Below are 19,548 nucleotides of genomic sequence, written 5' to 3'. Positions count from 1 at the left end.
TGGAGACATTCTAGACACCCAAATAACACAGCTGTTGGAAGACTCAGGCCAGTTCAGAGAAGCCATTCAGATATTTAAATGCCACATCTTCAAATCAACACAGGAGATTTAGACTCATATATTGATACAAGTGTCAATACCAAGGCCTGTGAGCAATTGTCAGTGAAAAGCCAGAAAAATGCCCTTGCGTAGCTAGATCCCCACTGCATGTTCTCATTCATCCAAAAGATCACACCAGAGGAACGTCTGCCATTGCCTCTGCATGGACTGGAAGCAGCAGTGGAGGGCATAAGATGGCAGGAAATCAGGGTCAGACCTTGTTGTGGGTTAACAAGAGCTGCCTGCACGGCGCTAAACTTAGTGTCCTTCATTAATAATACGAACTACTGCTAATAATATGTTGCATTCGTTTCCAGAAGGCTGCTGCAAAAGTGGAATCTGATGCTCATGAGTGCAAAGCATTCACTACTGGCTGTCCACAGGAGCACCAGGGATAGTTTTGATACTTGCAGCAAATACAAGCTCCTTGCCTGGATGGTACTTGGTAGCCAAACATGACTTGCCACCATGGAGGCAACACACCCGAAGGTATGGAGGATAGGGATGTAAAAAATTGTTAAAGAAGTAACTGCGTAGGCATTAAACATCTTAGCAGCTATACAATTACACATGCTCTGGCTCTGCAGCCACGAGGAGCCAGCGTGTGCCCAGAGCTGGCTTATACACTGGCTCCCCGCATGCACCAGCTCCCAGCCCTGCACCCAGGGAGACAGCTGCAGTATAAGCTTTATACCCACAGGGCAGGGTGGCAGTCAGCTCCCCTGGAATTCCCAGAATGCGCCTCATCTGATTTATACTAGGGATGGAAAAGTTTAACAAGTAAATATTGCTTTGCTTACATGCTTACTGCAGTAACCAGTTAACTAGTGCCTAGCTGACAGGAGCAGCCTCCTACCCATGGTTCAGCAGGCAGTTAACCAGTTAAACCTATAGTTTAATTAGTTAACAATTTACACTGGATTTTACACTCCTAATTTACACTCAACAAAAAGCTCATCTGAGACTGCAAATCTGCTAACTCAGTCCTTCTCTCTCGATGGCCATCTTGAGATAGCCTGGTCCCCCTCTACACAAGTGGGGTCACATGCTCAAAGGCCCCCTCCTTCTACTGTGGCAGAGAAGCCTGCTTTCCCTGTTAGCATCAGCCCCCTCCTTAACCACCTGTCTGAGAAGCTGAGCTTCCCAAGGCTTACTCTGAACACAGCATGTGGCAGATCAGGCTGGTGGGGAGGCAGCGTACAACACAACAACATCCTTGCATCGCACTAATGCTCTCTTGAACTCCCTGACTTTTCTGAGTCACTGATGTGGTTCACCAGTGGTCTCTGGAGCCTGGGCTCAGCTTGCACAAAGATCCACATGATTAGTGAGGCTCTCTTATCTTTGAACAGCCAATGGTCTCCTGAGAAAAGCATCCGGGTGGTGTGCTAGGGGATCTAACTTGCTCGGAAATGCCAAGTTCCCTTCCTATTAACCAAATCAACAGCAAGGAAGAAGGGGGATTATGAAAAAAAACTCTGGGGGAGTTCTTTCAACCTTTTTACTCCACTTTCCTGATATCCAGCAAATGGGGAGCAAACCTCCATTCAGCTCCCTCACAACGTGCTGAATTACACTGCATGACCTGGCCTAGGGAAACACAGGTAAAAATGTGCCAGTGAGCGTATAAGAGACCAGGGTGAGGTGTCCCTTGCGACATCACGCCTGCTACGTTTGGAAGGTGTTCGGGCAGTCACCAATTTACCCCCTTCTGCAACTTCCCAGCACTCCTCTGGAGTTCCTGCTGCAGCTCTGTCCCACCAAACCCGTGCCATGGTATCTGAGCCCTGCCCAATCCCTGAGAGCATGTGAGGAGCTAGGTGAGGCTGCACGCTCTCCCTTTGCTGCTCGACTGTCAGACAAAGGCCTGGAGTGTGCTTGTTGGGGAGTTATTGTGGGAAGGACAGTGCAAAGAGGGGCCTAGTATAGAGGTAAGCCCAGGAGCACACCACTCTCTTCCCAGTCACAGGAGCCTCTGGCAGCCCTGGCACTTTGCATAGAGGTATCACCTTTCCTCCTCCATGGAAACTGGGGGCTGCAAGCATTCCTGCAGCGTCCGCCCACCAGGCCTTGACAGACTCCGTCTGGGATTAGGGTGCTGCAGAGGCAGCATCATCACATCAGTGGTTCCTGAAGTTTGCAAAAGCCCTTCTCATCACTACCTCGGTGCGCACCCCACACGCTGCAGCTCAGAGCTGGCCTCTGAGCCTGGCTCCTCAACGCCTGAAGCAGGGCAGGTAGGAATTTTCTACCACAGACAGGTGAAGCCCAGTTTTGTGTGGGTCACACAACCCCATCTAATTCATTTCCAGATATATGGATTCCTTCAGGGGCTTGTGGGTTTGCCAGACATTGGGAAACTGGCGTCTGCATCAGATTGAATGCAGGATGCAGAAGCCGAAAGTGCACTAGCTACCACTATTTCCAAGTGCCCATCTTCCACACTGAGGTCAACAATTTATCAAGTGATCCAGAAGACAGAAGATAGCCTCTCTCAGGGTATGTCTACACTACAGCACTAATTCGAACTAACAATTCAAATTCGTTAATTCGAACTAAGCTAATTCGAACTAACGCATCTAGACCTAAAAACTAGTTCAAATTAGCGTTTTGCTAATTCGAACTAGCATGTCCACATTGAGTGAAACTGAGGTTAAGGCTGGCCAGAAGCAATGCCAGCAGAGCATCAGATTAGGACTTAGCGTGGGAGAGGGGAGGGCAACTAAAATGATCAGGGGTTTGGAACAGGTCCCATATGAAGAGAGGCTAAAGAGACTGGGACTTTTCATCTTAGAAAAGAGGAGACTGAGGGGGGATATGATAGAGGTCTATAAAAGCATGAGTGGTGTGGAGAGGGTGCATAAAGAAAAGTTCTTCATTAGTTCCTATAATAGAAGGACTAGAGGACACCAAATGAAATGAATGGGTAGCAGGCTTCAAACTAACAACAGAAAGTTGTTCTTCACAAAGCAAAGAGTCAACCTGTGGAACTCCTTGCTGCAGGAGGCTGTGAAGGCTAGAACTATAACAAAGTTTAAAGAGAAGTGAGATAGTCATGGAGGTTGGGTCCATGGAGTGGTATTAGCCGGGGGTAGGAGTGGTGTCCCTGGCCTCTGTTTGTGGCAGGCTGGAGATGGATGGCACGAGACAAATGGCTTGGTCATTGTCTTCGGTCCATCCCCTCCAGGGTCCCTAGTGTTGGCCGCTGTCGGCAGACAGGCTACTGGGCTAGATGGACCTTTGGTCTGACCCAGGACGGCCATTCTAAGCTCAAGGCTCAGGGTCGGGGGTCTCAGTGGACCACCTTGATTTTCATGCCAACCTGCTCCTGGGTGGCCAGGCTGGCAGCTCTCCTGCCCTAGACGGCCACGTTCCTGTGCCTAGTGCAGAGGTCGTGAATGAGGTCCACGATGTTTGCACTAGACCAGGCGGGCGCCCGCCTCTTGCGGTCCTGGGCAGGCTCCCGGGAGCCGCCAGCCTGGTCCCGGGAAGAGGGGGAGGGCTGGGGGGCATCGGGTGGGTGGCTCGATCTGTGCCAGGTGCAGGGTATGCTGGCTGGGTGCTCGCAGGCTTGCACCTGGCACGGACACCGTAGCCAGCCCGTGCCCCTTTAAGCTGGGCTGATGGCCGAGTGGTGTGATGTGCCCTGTGCGGGCAGTCCGGGCAATCCAAGCCAGGACTGCTTTGCAAGCGGGGCACCCTGAGAACTGTCTGTCCGGGGTGGGTCGGGACCCTTTAAGCACAGTCCTCGGTTAGCCTGAGACAGCAGCTCCACGCTCTAAGTCCTCCTCTGATGTCCTGCTGGCACTGCTTCCGGCCATCCTTAAGCCCGGTTCAGGGTCCACTTAATGTGGACATGCTAGTCTGAATTAGCAAAATGCGAATTCGAACTAGTTTTTAGTTCTAGTTGCGTTAGTTCGAATTAGCTTAGTTCGAATTAACTAATTCGAACTAAGTTAGTTCGAATTAGCGCTGTAGTGTAGACGTACCCGAGGTAGGACCCTCTCTGCAACAGCAGCCCAGCTGCTGATCCACAACTGTTTTGCTGCAGCCGTGGTAGTAACCTCTCAGGATGCAAGCAAAGGGGGATGAAATTTACAAGTCATTCCTCAGTGGCTTGTCTGTTCCCATCCCCCCAACCTGCTCAAAGGAGGGAGCCAGAAGGCACAGCAGAGAGGAACAGGAAATTACCCTCAGCTCCCTCTGAATGCACACATGCAGATGGGAGCTAAGACAGGAAAGATGGTCCAGCGTTGAGGGCTCTAGCATAGGAGATGGGAGATGTAGAGTGAAATCCCTGTACTGCCATAAGCTCCCTCTGAGAGCTTTGACAACTCACTTAGCCTCTCTGGGCCTCAGTTCTTCATCTAGAAAAATGGCTAGAATAGGGGTGAGATGTTCCGAGATACCACGGATAGATCAGCTCCTTTGGCCTTGACAGTAGCCACACGCTGAGTTCCTGTCCATGCAAAAACCCACATGGCATCCCAAACAGAAACCGAGGGAAGGCTTGTTATCATCTCATCTTGCCTTCGCACTTACTCAAACCAGAGGGCAGTAAGGCAAGGGAAGTTCTTCCACACAGTAACAGGCTGGGATAGCACAGATGATGAGGATCTCAGAGCTCCAACAACCAAAGCCACAGGATCCATGGAAACACATGCAGGTACAGACCGAAGGGAGGCAATGCTCCTTGCTCTCACTGCGCAAGAGAATGCACACTGGAGCAATGTGACCTTTCAAAGGGGAAGATCAACCCAACCATTCAAGCTTAAACAGTTTTAGAAGGGTACCTGTGTTAATCTGTAACTAGAAAAAAAAACCTTAAAAAGTAACAAATAGTCCTGTAGCACCTTAGAAACTAACAAAACACGTAGATGGTATCATGAGCTTTTGTGGGCTCAGCCCACTTCTTCAGATGAAACAGACATGTGCAAGTCCAGGCCCAGCAGCAGGGTTGTGGCGTAAGCTGAAAGGCTGTGTCCAGATCTCCTTCCCTCCCTCTGAACACTGGCACTTAGAAACAAAAGTTTGCCCCAGAGAATCCTTTTAAGCCAAGTCTGAGGCAATGTCTGCTACAGCATTATCCTGGCATCATCTCACAGGAAACTGTGCTTCACCCCACCAAATCCATCAATAACATGTCCAATGGCGCCCCCTAATGTGTGGCCCTAGGTTTGCTGGGCTGGGCTACTCGGAAGCATTGCCTTAAGACAGATCACAACAGCACAGGTGGACAGAAGCCATCAGTACCTCTTATTACAGCACAGGGACAATGACTATTATTATGCCCCATCCCACCCATAAAACAACATTAGAATCAACATCTCCAGCATGAGGCCACAGAGGCAAAATGCTACTGATTCGGTGTGTTGTAATCCTTCCCCCAGACAGAAGGCCTCCTGGCTAAACATCTCTCCAAATTGTGTATTCTGATCTGATCTCTTATTGAAGCTAAATATTGACCATGCAGTGAGTCCACTGCAGAGAAAGGAATAGCAGGAGCTGTCAGCAGAACTCAGGCATGCCTTGAGATACCCACAAACACCCTGCCTAGAAACCCTGGGGTACAGCCATACTGATGAAAGCAGTGAGCATCATGCTGAAAGCCCTGGCTGGGAAGAGGACACAGAATAACCCAGAGTGGTTGAGCCCACATGCTGCAGTCCAGATGCAAACAGGACACACTCCTGCTCCTTGTTCTGGCACTCCAAGAGCATGGACACGTCCCTGTGAGTAATAACTGATACTGCCATAGTACCCAGAGAAACTGATCACAGACAAGGACCCCACTGTTCTAAAGACAGGCCTTTATCCAGAAGCCACAATGAAAACAATGAAGTAAAGTAACACAAAGCGAACAAAAGGCATGGAGGGGAAAATAAGGGGATCTGTGCTGGTGGATTTCTCAAGAGCAAAACTGTAAAAGGAAGGGACAGGCTGAAGGAATCCTCAGCAGGAAAACCACTTCGGGTCAGCGAGTCTCTGCTACTCGCCCAAGCAGTGCATTTTCTAGCACTGGGTGAGACTATTCCACATTGTGACTGGCCTCTTTGCCTGGAAACAATTCACTGGTATCTAGCCCACAGCCCCTTTGCTTTAATCGCAGTGGTCTCTGGGGGAAGTGGCATGTGGGCTGGGGGGTCTCACTGTACAGGGTACAATCCCAAAGGGGCATAACATGTTTCCACTGGTAGGCAGGAGTGGAATTAATTCCTGGCAGCTCAAGCACCCATCCAGCTAGGGCACCTCTCAGCCCCCACTGCTGTAGTAGCCAAGCAGCAACTAGTCTCTGATGTAGGTAACACTCCCAAGAAGCAAAGCGAGGCAGCTGTCTCATTACAAAGACCGGCTGAGAGGTTACATGACATGCCCAAGGCCACACAGGAAGTCAGTGGCAGAGCAGGTCTTTCAGGACCGAGGCTAGTGCTCTAATCCAGGACCCATTCTTTTCTAGTGTCGATGCTGGCATTCATTGTTCCCCTCCATCCCTCCTGGTTATTTCAATTAGCTTGGAGACAAAGTGCTGCGTGTGAGACGAGCCACAGGGTGCAGGCTGCGCCTCCCTGGAGTGCTTATTGCGCTACTCTGCCGCTTAAGCTGCACAGTAATTATAAACAGCTGCTCACCTTTGTCCTCATTTCCCAGAGGATTCTGATTAGCCCTAGATGAGCATGGAGCTGGCAACTCTTCCTACACCTCCAGTTAAATCTCCTTCCAGACAGTGACAGCATGCACCCTCCCACAGGCATCGCCAGCCAAAGTGCCCCCCTTCCCCCCGCACTATAATACACCCCAAGTACACCCTGCCCCAGGCAGCTGGCTGGAATCTGCCTGGCCAACTCTTGTGGACTCTAATACCCTGAGGATTTCATCCACTCCACTGCTCTGGCTGCTGGGGCACTTTCACTGCTCGCCCTCCCTTCTCCTCGAGGTGTCGGACTCGCACCCCTTGAGTTCCCTGAGCAGCAGGGGCTCCTCTGTGCACCCCACCCCAGCACACATGCTCCCAGCCAGTCAGCAGTGGTGCAGCTCCTCCCACTCCCTCTGTTTACTTCCTCCTGGAGCCAGCAACTGCTGGGATCTGGCAGAGAAGCCCGCAAGAGGAGAGGTGAGGAATAGGCTTTATACATTCAGCTCCCCCACTCAGAAAACATGGAGGGGCCTCGACCTCCCAATAGGCGAGTGTCCCTCTTGGGGAGCTCAAGAGCAGCGTCCTTTCAGCCCATCCAGTCAGGGAGGCTTCCCTGCCTTCAGAAAACTCCAGCCAGATTGACAGGCACCACACAGGAGCCAGACCCAGCTCACACACAGCGCTCTCTGCGTGGAGGGATGACAGTCTCTCCCCACCAGCCAGCCAGTTCCCCAAAGCACTTACTTCCAGCTCCATCCTGGACCCAGCCTCGTGCGAATTGCTGCTCCCGTACATCCCCATGGCCAGCTCTCAGTGCTTCCGGCTCCCCCTCACAGCCGGGCGGGGTGCATCTACATTCTCCAGCTCGGGAGGCTTCCTGATGATTTGCATAGTTAAGCCATAAACTAACCACAACATTCCTTGTATGATTTTGCAATCGGCTGGAATAACGTGGTCGCACTAAGTCAGGCCGATGAATCATGATCTATAAACCACAGTGCTCGTCACCGGGGCTCAGGGCTGGCTGCAGCCAGTATGATTAATCTCGGGGGATGCCAGGGTTAACTTGCAATGCGTTGCTATTTATTTTCCAAGCTTTCAAACCTCCAGAGAGTTCCTGTTCCTACCTTCCTCTCCCCTCCGCCCAGCAGGGCCGAGATACATGAGCCCATGGCACTATATAAAGGCAATCACAATTCTTCTGCAATGCTTAAGAACCTCCCAGGCTAGAGGGGACTGTGTATATAGTCCCCAGAACTTTGCCTCCAGCACCCTGTATCCAGGAGACACTCATGTTCTCCAACAGCCCCACATGGCCCTCCTAACCCTGCTCAACAGCACTGTAGAAACCCCAACAAACAAACCTCCCCCTTGTTCCCATCCCCACCCTTGCCATTGATTCAGGCTTTATGATGTGAATCATTGAGACACATAGAACACCAGCTGTGGAGCAGCACCTGCTGTGCTTGGCACTGTACAAACCCAGAACATAAAGACGGTCCCTGCCCAAGGGGCTATGTCCTTCAGTAAGGCTGTCAGCACTGTTGGGTTGAAAGCCTTCTCTTCTGCAGCTCTCCCGGTGCCTGTTGGTTTACCTAGGATGGGCCTCCGCCTTGTCTGTCTGCTCAAGCTTCTCCCTCCAGAAAAGAACTGTCTCTCTCTCGTGCCAGCCTCTGGACATTTCACCCTGTCCTGCCAATGCTCCCACCCAGGGGAAACGACCGCTACGCTGGGCTGCTGGGTAAGGTGGGGAGGGCAGCTCTGCACTCCCGGAAGAGCAGGACCTCAGACAGAAGAGTGGGGGAGCCAACCCCCAACACTGCCCAGAGCGCACCACTCCAGCCCCGCCCTTAGAGCTCCCTGGAGCCCTCGCATGGGATTCTGACAGCAATTTAAAGGACCTGGGACCCTGGGTGCCATCATGGCTGTACTGCGGCAGTGGTGGCACCCAGAGTCCAGGCCCTTCAGAATCGTCCGGCCCCAGGGCAGTTGTCCCTTCCCCCCCATTCCTCCATAGGCAGGCCTGTTCCCATCCCAACCCCATTCTCCCCACTGCACACCTGCCTCTCTGGTGCTGTCGCACTGGGTCTGCACTGTCGAGCTCCAGCATCATCAGGGAGCTGCTGAGAGCTGAGACTCATGGCTGTGCACACTGGGCTGCAAGGCCCACCTCCCAGGCACTGGGGGCAGTGGAAATCAAGGGAAAGGGTGAAACCTCTGGCTCCTTTCCCCCAAGGGGGTTATACAACGTAAGTGGAGATGATTTCTGAGGCCCCCTGTTCTGAGACCCCTTGGGGAGTGAGCTACATATGGGTGAGGGTTTTATCCCCAGTGAATTTTACTGATCAGGTGAGGTCAACTCCTTCTCCAGGAATCCTTTCACATGGCCTCTTGTGCTACTGATACATCCCCAGCACCTCAGCTTCAGAGCTGTAGATGTCCTGCAAGACCCTCCCCAGAGCATACTATGCCCACGCTCCCCAGCCTGCAGAGCGGCTCGGAGTGCATACACAGCACTCCAACGGCAATTTAAAGGACCTGGGCTGCGGGTGCCACCACTGCTGTACTGCAGGTATTTGGGAAGCGCCAGTTCCCACTCTGCTCCAGAGGGAATCCCTCTGTACAAAAAGGGATTCTTTTGTACATGGTACTTGCAGCAACATGACCCCCAAAGAAGGCTGTGCCTGCCACAAAGAGTCCAGGGTTCGCTTCGCTGACCTGTCGTGAGGGCAGGGGACTGGATTCGATGACCTCTCTTAAGGTCCCTTCCAGTTCTAGTGTTCTATGACCTCCACGCAGCTGCCAGCACAAGCCAGTGTTTCCGAGGAGAGGAATCTGCAGCACAAGGTCTCAGCAGGTTTGCGAGACGTCAAGGTACATTTAGATCTAGAAAAGTGCTTCACAATCAGTTGAAAGGTACAGAGAATGCACACGCATGCACCCGGATGCCAGGAGCAGGCTAAGACTCCCCCTTCATTTCACTGTGTGACTTCACCCCTCTCTCTTGCACAGCACTAATGAGCTTGCACGTAAACTACACTGTCACTCTCTGCACCGCTCAGAACACACAGCTCCCCCCCCCCCCACCCATTCTGGGCACAGCAGAGAAAACTCACAAATATCCTAAGAAACCTTCTCTTCTTTTTATTCCTTAAAAAGACCCTCACATCAGCACCTCCGAGCTCTAATCCCCAGCCATACCTCCTCCTCCCTTGGTTCTGGACAGTAGTCTTACCATCCCCTCTCACTTTCTGTCTCCTGACCTCAAAGGTGCACAGGCTAAGCCTGCAGGATGAGAGACAGTGAAGATTAAGCGCAACACCCGCTCCTCTCTGTTCCCCATTTGTCATCCAGGGATAATAAAGCTTCCCTACCCTGAACAAGGGACTGGGTGGCTAAATTCCCTAGCGACTGTAACATTCAAGGCCTGTGGCTGAAAGATGCTATACTATGATTACTAAAGGTAACACTCAACAGGCAAGCAGCTTGTAAGGCCACTTATGCGAATGCCCCCTGCGGGAGGACAGACATGATCCCATCACACAGCTATCATTGAGCTATGAATAAGATATTACACCTCCACATAATAGCTCTCCCTGCGTAATGTGCCAGGCCTGGCCCAAAGAGAAGCTGGGAGCCAAGCAAGCTCATTTCATCCCCTCTCCGTCTCATCCCTCGACACCTCAGGCAGCACAGGGTATTTTTCTAGGATTGATAACGTGGCTTTTGAAAACACTGCCTTGGGTTTGTTCTGTGCTCTGCATGGCGATGCTGTGACCCCAGTAAAACCTCCTCTTACCCTCAGACAATACTGCTTTCCAATCACACATGCTCTAATGGTGATTTCCAAAAAACCTTCTGACATCCCAGGGCAATTCCCTCCTCTCCCCTGCCTTTCCTTTTACTGCTCTGTATGGGGAGTGCTTTCTCCAAAACACACAGCACTGGAGTCTGGATTTTCTTTTGGGTGACTTCAGAAGAATGACTCTGATTCTCTTTCCCACTTGCAGTTGGTTGGCCAACAGGGTTGCTCTGGGGCCATCCCATGGGCTCAGATCAGGGCTGTGGTGAGAACTGCTGGGTCCCTAGGTAAGATGTGGGAGGAGGAGAGGGCAGCTGGCTCCATGCCCTGGGAAGGGGCAGAGCCTTTGCCAGAAGGCAGGAAGCTGGGGGCCTCCTTCAGCACTGCCTGGTCCATGCCATGCAGGACTCCGGTGGTTGCCCCTTTGCCCCCTCACTCTCCGTCAGTGGCCCAGGGTCAGAGTAGCATAAATTATGTGCATGGAGAGGAGAAAATGAAGCTCCCACTACAAATGTGAGAACTTCTGTCAGTCCCCTGCTCTAACCACTAGCAAGCACTACCACAGCCCCGTGATGTCTCTCGCAATGCATCCATGGACTGTGTCAGTTGACACCACAGAAAACACGGGGCAGACACTTACAACCGTGGCATGATAACAGGCAGCTGCTGCAAGTAGAATCTGTCAGACCACCACCCACAGGCGGCCCTCACAGAGGGGCTGGATACAGAGCCCAGGGTGGATGCCTGGGGCGTTTATTATTGTTTTTAAGCATGTATATATCATGTGACCACCTCTCATGTCCCAAAGTCTCCACTCTAATTGTCTGGAATGTCCCAATCTCCTCTGCCACCTGCAGGCTGCAGAGCCTCACTTCTCATTATCACACTTGGCACCCTCTGCTCATGGGGGAAGCCTCAAATCCAAGCATGCAATCACTGAAATAACACACAGAGAATGAGAAATAGCTGTCGAGTACATTGATCACTGCAGTCCTGAGCCTCCAAGTGCAGCCATGGAAGCACGCTGAAATCACAGAACTGGGTGTAGATTCTGGGATGCATTAACAGGCATGTTGTGAGCAAGACATGAGAAGTCATTCTTCTGCTCTACTCTGCGCCGATTAGGCCTCAGTTGGAGTATTGGGTCCAGTTCTGGGCACCACATTTCAGGAAAGATGTGGAGAAATTGGAGAGGGTCCAGAGAGGAGCAACAAAAATGGCCAAAGGTCTAGAAAACATGACCTGCAACGGAAGGCTGAAAGAATTTGGCTTATTTAGTTTAGAAAACAGGAGACTGAGAGGGGACATGATAATGGTTTTCAAATACCTAATAGGGTGTTATGAGGAAGAGAGAGAAAAATTCCTATAGGTATTTTGAACTGTACTATATGAATGAACTGTAGAATTTGATAGAATATCTTGCTACGGGATGGTTAAAAAATCTCCAACAAACTCTTCAGAAAGGAGATGATTCTCCATTGCTCAGTTTTGTCTCACTGTTACTTTGTGTCCATCTGTTGTATCCATCTGTGCAGTCTTGTCTTATTATTTATATTACAAGCTTCTTTGGGCCTGTCTGCTGTATGTCTTTGTACAGCACTTAGCAACACACTGGAGCCCTGGTCCATGAACAGGGTCCTGTAGTGTTACTACAATACCAACAATAAAGTCTGTAAGGGGTTTTGTGTGATTTCTGTAGAACCTTGTTAGTTTGGTCCTTCTGCAATTCTACTGGGCTTTTCCATAAGAGAGTCGGTTTCTGGTTTGGGTGGCGGCTGATTTTTTTTTTAATGAATTGATTGCCTGTGGATGGTGAGCCCCAAGAGACTGGAAGAAGCATAAGGATGACCATATTTGTACATGGAGATAGAGGGCAGCCTACACTCACTGACTCTCTCAGCACATGGATCCTTTTCCTCTTCTGTGGTTTGCCTTCTCACCCATTCAATGTTTTATGATGTGCAATTTATCACTGCCCCATGGGTTGCTGTGCCACTCCCCTCTAAGAATTTTGTAAACAGATCACTAGTGAAAAATGCCAGCCTGACACCACTGGGGGCAGAAGACCTGTACTCACCCACAGTGCAGACATGCCTTGCACAAACAAAGCACACACATTCTTGCAGAAAACCCCTCCCTATGATTTCCATCAAGACCTGCTTTGGAAAGCAAATAAAAAGTGACACACAACACCAGAACCAGAGCCCGGAGCTACAGCCAGAGCCCAGAGCCACAACCCAGAGCCAGAGAAAAATGTACCTCAGAAACAACTTTCTCCTCTAGGTACCCGCCCAAGACCCAAGCCTGAGGTTCTGAATCTCCCCAGCAAAAGGAAGATCCCTGCAATCTTAAAATCCAAGTCTCCCTGTTGGGTTTTACAGAGAATAGGACCACTCCCGTGGGTACAGGTTTGCACCCTTCGAGAACATATTGACTGCTGCAGGAGAAATACTTACATGCGAAAAGGAAAAGAAAGAGCTTCTCATTTCATAGGCTCTGATTCCATGGGTGCTCCAGGACTGGTGCACCCCTGCAAAAAAATTGAGTGAGTATTTAGGGCCCCCAGCATCTAGATGGCCCCTCTCCATCCAGTGCATTCCATCAATTGGTGTCCCTGCTGATCATCTCTTTCCCCTGCCTCCCAACACCACTCCAAAGCTGCGGATCAGCTGTTCTCAGACATGGAATCTCCATCTCTGGAGGTAGTTAAGAGCAGGTTAGACAGACCTGTCAGGGATGGTCTAGATGGTGTTTGGTCCTGCTGTGAGAACAGGGACTGGATTCAATGACCTCTTGAGGTCCCATCCAGTTCTAGTGTTCTATGATTCTGTGAAGGAATGGGAGGAGGGCATGCTGGGAGATGGGATTGGGCAGGAATAGGCAGCGTGGGAATGTAGTGGGGGCAGGAAGAAGTGAGGCAGGGACTTTGGGGATAGAACTGCGTGGGGCAGGGCCTGGGGCAGAGCAGGGGGCTAAGCACCCATAGGGCCTGGAGAAAGCCAATGCTGGTGTTTCATTTCACTAGTAGGAAGTTTTCCACCACTAATGTAATGAAACCACAACAAAGTGACCCACTGTCTCGGCTGGCTGTTCTTCAGCATGCAGGCAGTGTGGGTCCCAGGGCACGAGAGAGACTAGGTGTGTGAGGTCATATCTTTTATTGAACCAACTTCTGTGGGTGGAAGCTACCAGCTTGGGAGCTACACGGAGCTCTGCAGGTATGGGGAAGGGAGCAGTGTCTGACCTAACTACAAGTTTGGACAGATTGTTAAGCAGAAGGGCTCTTTCAATACTTGTCCTCCGGGGAAACCTGCACGCCTTCAAACAGCAAGCCTGGGAACTGAAATTCATAACTCAGCGAGACACCAAAAGCCATGGATGAACAGGGACACTGGATTTATGGCTCATTAAAATAATCCAACATACCACACTGTCTGCTACCCTTAATTGCCCACACCAATCCTTTTATGATTGGCAACCTAACCCCCGATTGCTCAATTAATTTCAAATGATCACCTCCCACATGCCACCCCGTCTGTCTAAAAATCTGTCCCAACTTGAATGTGGCTCAGATACCCTTCTCACTTCCCCAGACCTGCAGAGCTCTGCGTAGCTTGAAAGCTTGGATCTTCCACCAACAGACGGTGATCCAAGAAAAGATATGACCTCACTGACCTTGCTTATTAGCATGTGATTAAACAGAACTTTGCATCAGTGCTTTCAAAGGATGAAAAACTGGCTCCAGGCTTGCTTCCATGATGCCCCTGAGAGATATAAGCCCAGCCCTCAGATCCCTCATCATGACCCTCAAAACCCTCCCACTGGAGGCAGTAAAAAGCCCCACACAACACATACTAATTCTTCCACAGTGGCTCACTCTGATTTGATTTTTCTACCAAATACAGCCACACTGTTCTTATTTAATTGCCATACAACGTGGCTGGCTTAATAGGAATGTGTTTATGGTATAATTTTTGTTTTGTTTGGAAAACATCTGATGGGTCATTGAAACGGAGGCGAAACTGCAGCATAACAATACCGGGGGAGAGGTATTGCACGTTTCCATGAGTGTACTCTGTGAGCAGCATGACCCCAGAGTGGCAGGAAACCAGAGTGAATGCACTAAGAGCCAAGGAGCACATACTGGATTCCTGTAAGGGCTTGATGTGAAGTAATACTAGATGTGGAATGTTATCCTTGGAGCAGACCCTTCGTGGCATGCACTGTCCATTTCATACCCACTCATGCCTCATTTCTAAAGTCTGCCTGAACAGCAGAGTATGTCTCCACCTTTCAGAGACTGCCCCCTATCTCCTGAATTAATGGCCCCCTCTTCCCTGTAGCATCTGAGCCCTTCACACGCTTTATTCCCATAAGGTAGAGAAGTTTTTTTCACTCCCATTTCACAGACACAGAGGCGCAGCAACTCCCTCACAAGAAGCCTACGGCAAAGCAATAAATTGAATCCTGGTCTCCAGCCAAAGCACAAACTTCAGCACCAACTGTCCTCCCTGCATGATTCTTTGTTTGAAGTCAACATAGCGCAGCTGAGAGATGCCAGATTCACAACCCTGCCTGCTGAACCTCAATTCACTGACAGAACAGGCCAACAACAGTGCAGGCTCCTCCCACACCTCCCTTCAATACCCCTCCAGACTGACCTGTCAGGACCACCTCAATAGGTCACAGAACAGATCAGTCTCTGGGCCTGTTTGAACCTTTGCGAAGAAAACAGATTTAAAAAAAAAAATCTGGTTTCTGGATCTTTGCGTAAAAATGGGGAGATTTTTTTTTCCCACAGGGATGTTGTGCTTGGCAAAAAGAAAAGAGTTTATTATTCACAAAAACGGGAAATTCATTTGTAAACTCATGAGGTTTGCCTGGAGAGATTCATTTGCTATTTGCCTTACTAGAAGGACGAGGCCCCTGTTTCGTTGCCTGAGATGAAGAAAACGGATGGGAGACAGCTTTCCCAGAAATAGGTAAGTTTTACTATCAGAAGGGGTGATGTTTAAAAGCTTTGAATCATCCTATGCCATCAGCTGAGCTGTCCCGTCCAAAGGATAGTTTGGGGTGGTCTTCCCAAGCCCTATGGTTTGGGGACCCACAGCAAATGCCACCCCAGACCCCACCTTTGGGGAGTTCTGCAGCGGATGCCTCAATAGTTCTATGGAGAGGCCTGGTGCCGGGCAGCAGCAGAGGTTACTCCCACCTCACTTACCATGGCAGTGGAAGCTGGAGTGGCTCAGCAGCCTTCTCTGCTCCCCTGCCCTCCCCAGCCCATGGAGCTCAGCTGCCGGGGAAAGCCAGGTGCAGCAGGCTGGGAGAGCAGCATGGCAGAGCACAGCAGGCTACCTGGCCGTTCCAGCTTCTACTCCTGGGGTAAAAGTAGTCTGTGGGGGAGGTCACCTCTGCAGCCGCCCAGCCCCCCCGCCGGTAATAGGAACTGATCCCAGCAAATCTCTCAGCTCCTATTGGCTGGAAACAACCAGCCAGTAATAGCTGAGGGTATGCGTACACTAGCCCCCTAGTTCGAACTAGGCATTCAAAGTTGCAAATGAAGCCTGGGATTTAAATATCCTGGGCTTTATTTGCATCTTCCCATCCCGGCGCCATTTTTAAATCCCCTTAGTCCGAACTAACTGCCCGCGGCTACACACGGCAGTCAAGCGTTAACTCGAACTAAGGCCTAAAAATGGCGCTGGCACGGGAAGATGCAAATAAAGCCCAGGATATTTAAATCCCAGGCTTCGTTTGCAACTTCGAATGCCTACATTAGCCTCCCTAGTTCGAACTAGGGGACTAGTGTAGACATACCCTGAATGATTGGCCTGGGGGATGGGAGCAGTGCAAATCTCCCCTCCCTGGGCTGAGAGCCATGCGGAGGGAGCAGCCTGCAGTTTCAAGCGGGGAATACAACAGGCAAGGAACCCAGCCGGCCTTTGGTGCTGAAGGCTTCGGTAAGTGCCTCCCAGACCAAGCCTGCCTCTGGCACCCCAGCCCCTCCTGCATCCCAACTCCCTCTCCCAGGTCACCGTCCAAACCCTCTGCACCCCTCTGCCCCCAGGTCACAACTCCCTCCCAGATCCTGTACCCCCTTTCTACACACCTCCCCCAGGCCAGAATCCTCTCCTGCACCCAAACAACCTCCCAGACCCTGCACCCCAATCCCCTCTACCATGTTACCACCCAAACCCTCTGCAATCTTCACCGCCTTTTCCCCTGCTCCCAGGTCACAATACTTTGTACCTCCTTTTAGAGCCCCTCCCCCAGGCCAGAATCATCTCCTGCACCCACACTCCTTCTCTTCCTACATCCTAATACCCTGACCCAGGTCTCAACCCCCTTCTCCACCCAAACATCCTTCCAGATCCCGCACACTCCCCTGCATCCCGGTCCCTTACCCCATACGCCCTTCTGTACCCAAACTCTACCCTAGACCCCTGCAGCCTTCTCTCTAGAAAAGTGTGGGCCTTGACCACTTTCCAAAAGCTTGTAGTGGCCACCCACCAAAAATTATTGCCCACTCCTGGCTTAGGGGATGGGGTGGTGCAGTGACAGGGTGGAGCAGAAGAAGGGCAGGGCTTGTGGGGGAGTCACGCTGGGCCCTGCGCCCAGGGCACTGGGGGGAGAGGTTGCACCAGGCCCCGCTCCCTCCTAGGTATGGCCCTGGACATCAGTTTCCAAGTAACATTCCCAGTGGGGATTTTGGTTTAAAAAGTAACAGGCCTTCAGCACAAGCATGTTGCAGTCCACAAGTAACTTTTACAACCAATATACAGTTAAAAATTCTGAAATGTGTCGCTGTGATGAGGAGGAGGGATGAGGAGGAGGCAGGATCCGACCCAAGTGGCCGGTAGGGTGGGATCCATTTCCGCACTCCAATGTGAGAGGATTCGCTGCCTTTACAGAAAGCACGTTGAGCTGGGACTCAGGCCTGAGCACGTTGCTTCCTACTGAGAGCACTTATGTGTCTGCACTCGAGTGAGGATCATCAAACCAAACCCAGGCCGGGGCTATCCAGCTGTTCAGAGAGGTCCTCCCTGCCCTGCAACCCTCCTCACACAAGTAACTTGACAGATGCAGTCCCGTTAGCGGTAGACATGACTTGTGGTCCAGGTACAGCAAGGCACTCAGGCGCGTGCTCCACTTCAGGCATGTGCTTCCACTAACGGCAGCATGTCCCACTTCCATGCTTTGCTGTGGAGGGACGGTGAGTACTGCTCACAGGATGACTCGCGGCTCCACTATCAGTCTGACATTGTTTTATTGCAAACTTCTTCCTATGTAACAATGAAGTGTTAGAAAGAAAAACAGATCGGGGTAACTGAGGAAAGACAAATTTAAGATTTGTGGGCCAGATTTCTAAAGATATGTGGATCCCTCAGTCCTGTGATTTTAATGGAAGTGAGAGCAGAGTCCCATGCAACAGCAAGGCATCCAGGGGAAAATGTGGTGACCCGAGTACACTGACCTCCCTGATCTGGCATATTCCCAAGTCTGGGACCAATCAGGTCCCAAGGGTGCCAGACCAGGGAGGATCAACCTGTACCTAGATGCCGGATCAGGGAGGATCAAACTGTACCTAGATGCTGCATATTCTTCATGTAAACAACTTGTTGATCTTAGAGCCAGATCCTTGTCCGATACAGATCAGCAGTGCTCCTACTGACTGGCTACACTGATTTATGCAAGGATCTTACTCTTCCACCCCTTAAGCAATCTTGAGCCATGAAAGTGTACTGATGGCACAAGTCAGTGAGATGGGTGAGAAACATGAACTTCCAACACGCCTTACATATACCAATCCAATAAATGGGAGTCCTACACATCAACGTAAGAAAAGTTTGCCAGATACACCATGTCTCTGCTGCAGATATTTAATAGCGAGTTTAACAGCCTGTGTACATGAAAAGAACAGCATGTTTATAAGATAAGAGCTTGTGCTGTTCGCTCACATTACTGAAGTGACTGCGGGAGACAAGAAATGGGTTTCTTGTGGGTGAGGGACGGCACTCAATAAAAATAATGCAACTGCTTTTTTGGCAGCGGGCTGGGGAGGGTGGGCATGGGAAAATGTATCTCAGAGCTGGCGTGAACTATTCAAGTTGTCCAAGGGCCAAGGTCATGCAGTGAGTCACTGGCAGGCTTTGGTACAGGAATTCTGGCTCCCAGTTCCCTACTTTAATCACAACAACATGCTGGCTCAGAAGTCACTACATAGGGGAAAATACAGCTGTGGTCTCCTGCGCTGTTATGAGGGGCAGTTTGTTTTGCCATCCACTGCGAGGCTACAGATTGTTCATTAGCTCTGACGCTTTCGAGGAAGCAGTTCTTTCACTGTGAAATATCTGAGTGCTGACTGCAACACCAAGCAGGAGAGTCATGACAGCATATCCTGTGGGCCTGCCCAGGGACTCAGCGTGGGGGGTTTTATACTTAGCCAGATGACCTCATTTACCTCTGAATCATCCTTGACAGTTGGCTTATTTAGCAGCTGATCTATGAAAGTGACCCCATTGCCAACAGCCTGATTGATACACTTTGGATGAAGTGTGAGGAGAAATATCACAGGCTCCTTCTCATTGTCTGAGTCAATTGGTGACTTTACACAGCCTGACAAACTACCACATCCTGACACTGCCCCCACCGGTGCTGCACCACCTTCCTTCCTGTAGTTGGAGGAACATAAGAATTGCCATACTGGGTTAGACCAAAGGAATGCTTTCATCAGGGTTTATCTGCTTGGGGAAAGCTGACCATAACAGCTATGGTAGACTAACTCCTAATGTAACTACTCAAGTATATCCTCCAGCTAAGCACTTGATCCTACAATGAAACATGCTTTATTCCAGAATAAGTAGGCTGCATGCAAAGGCAACTAGTAAGAAGGCTAGGGGGACCATCGGCCACATGTCATTCCCGCCAGCCTGTGGAAGACGCTCCTCCAACGCTGCCCCAGGCCCCAGGACAATCCACCTTCCCATTCCTGCTCTGCCCTGCCCCACTGCTC

At 50.7% G+C, this 19,548-nt stretch overlaps 1 protein-coding gene across 30 annotated transcripts in view; it reads right to left on the bottom strand.

Annotated features, from left to right (window-relative positions):
• NCOR2 (nuclear receptor corepressor 2) overlaps window positions 1–19,548 on the bottom strand; it is a 494,549-nt gene that overhangs the window by 123,118 nt on the left and 351,883 nt on the right. The window contains exon 1 of one of the 30 annotated variants that reach the window (XM_075898503.1): window positions 7,478–8,029. The exons of the other annotated variants lie outside the window; for them this stretch is intronic. Within the exon in view, the coding sequence (XP_075754618.1) occupies window positions 7,478–7,534 (57 nt within the window). The 5' untranslated portion in view covers window positions 7,535–8,029. Of the gene's footprint in view, window positions 1–7,477; window positions 8,030–19,548 lie in introns of those variants that run through there. 30 annotated transcript variants of the gene reach the window in all.

This window comes from Pelodiscus sinensis, chromosome 15 (genome assembly GCF_049634645.1).
Source record: "Pelodiscus sinensis isolate JC-2024 chromosome 15, ASM4963464v1, whole genome shotgun sequence".
Lineage (NCBI taxonomy): Eukaryota > Metazoa > Chordata > Testudines > Trionychidae > Pelodiscus > Pelodiscus sinensis.
This window is presented reverse-complemented; position numbering and strand designations above follow the sequence as displayed.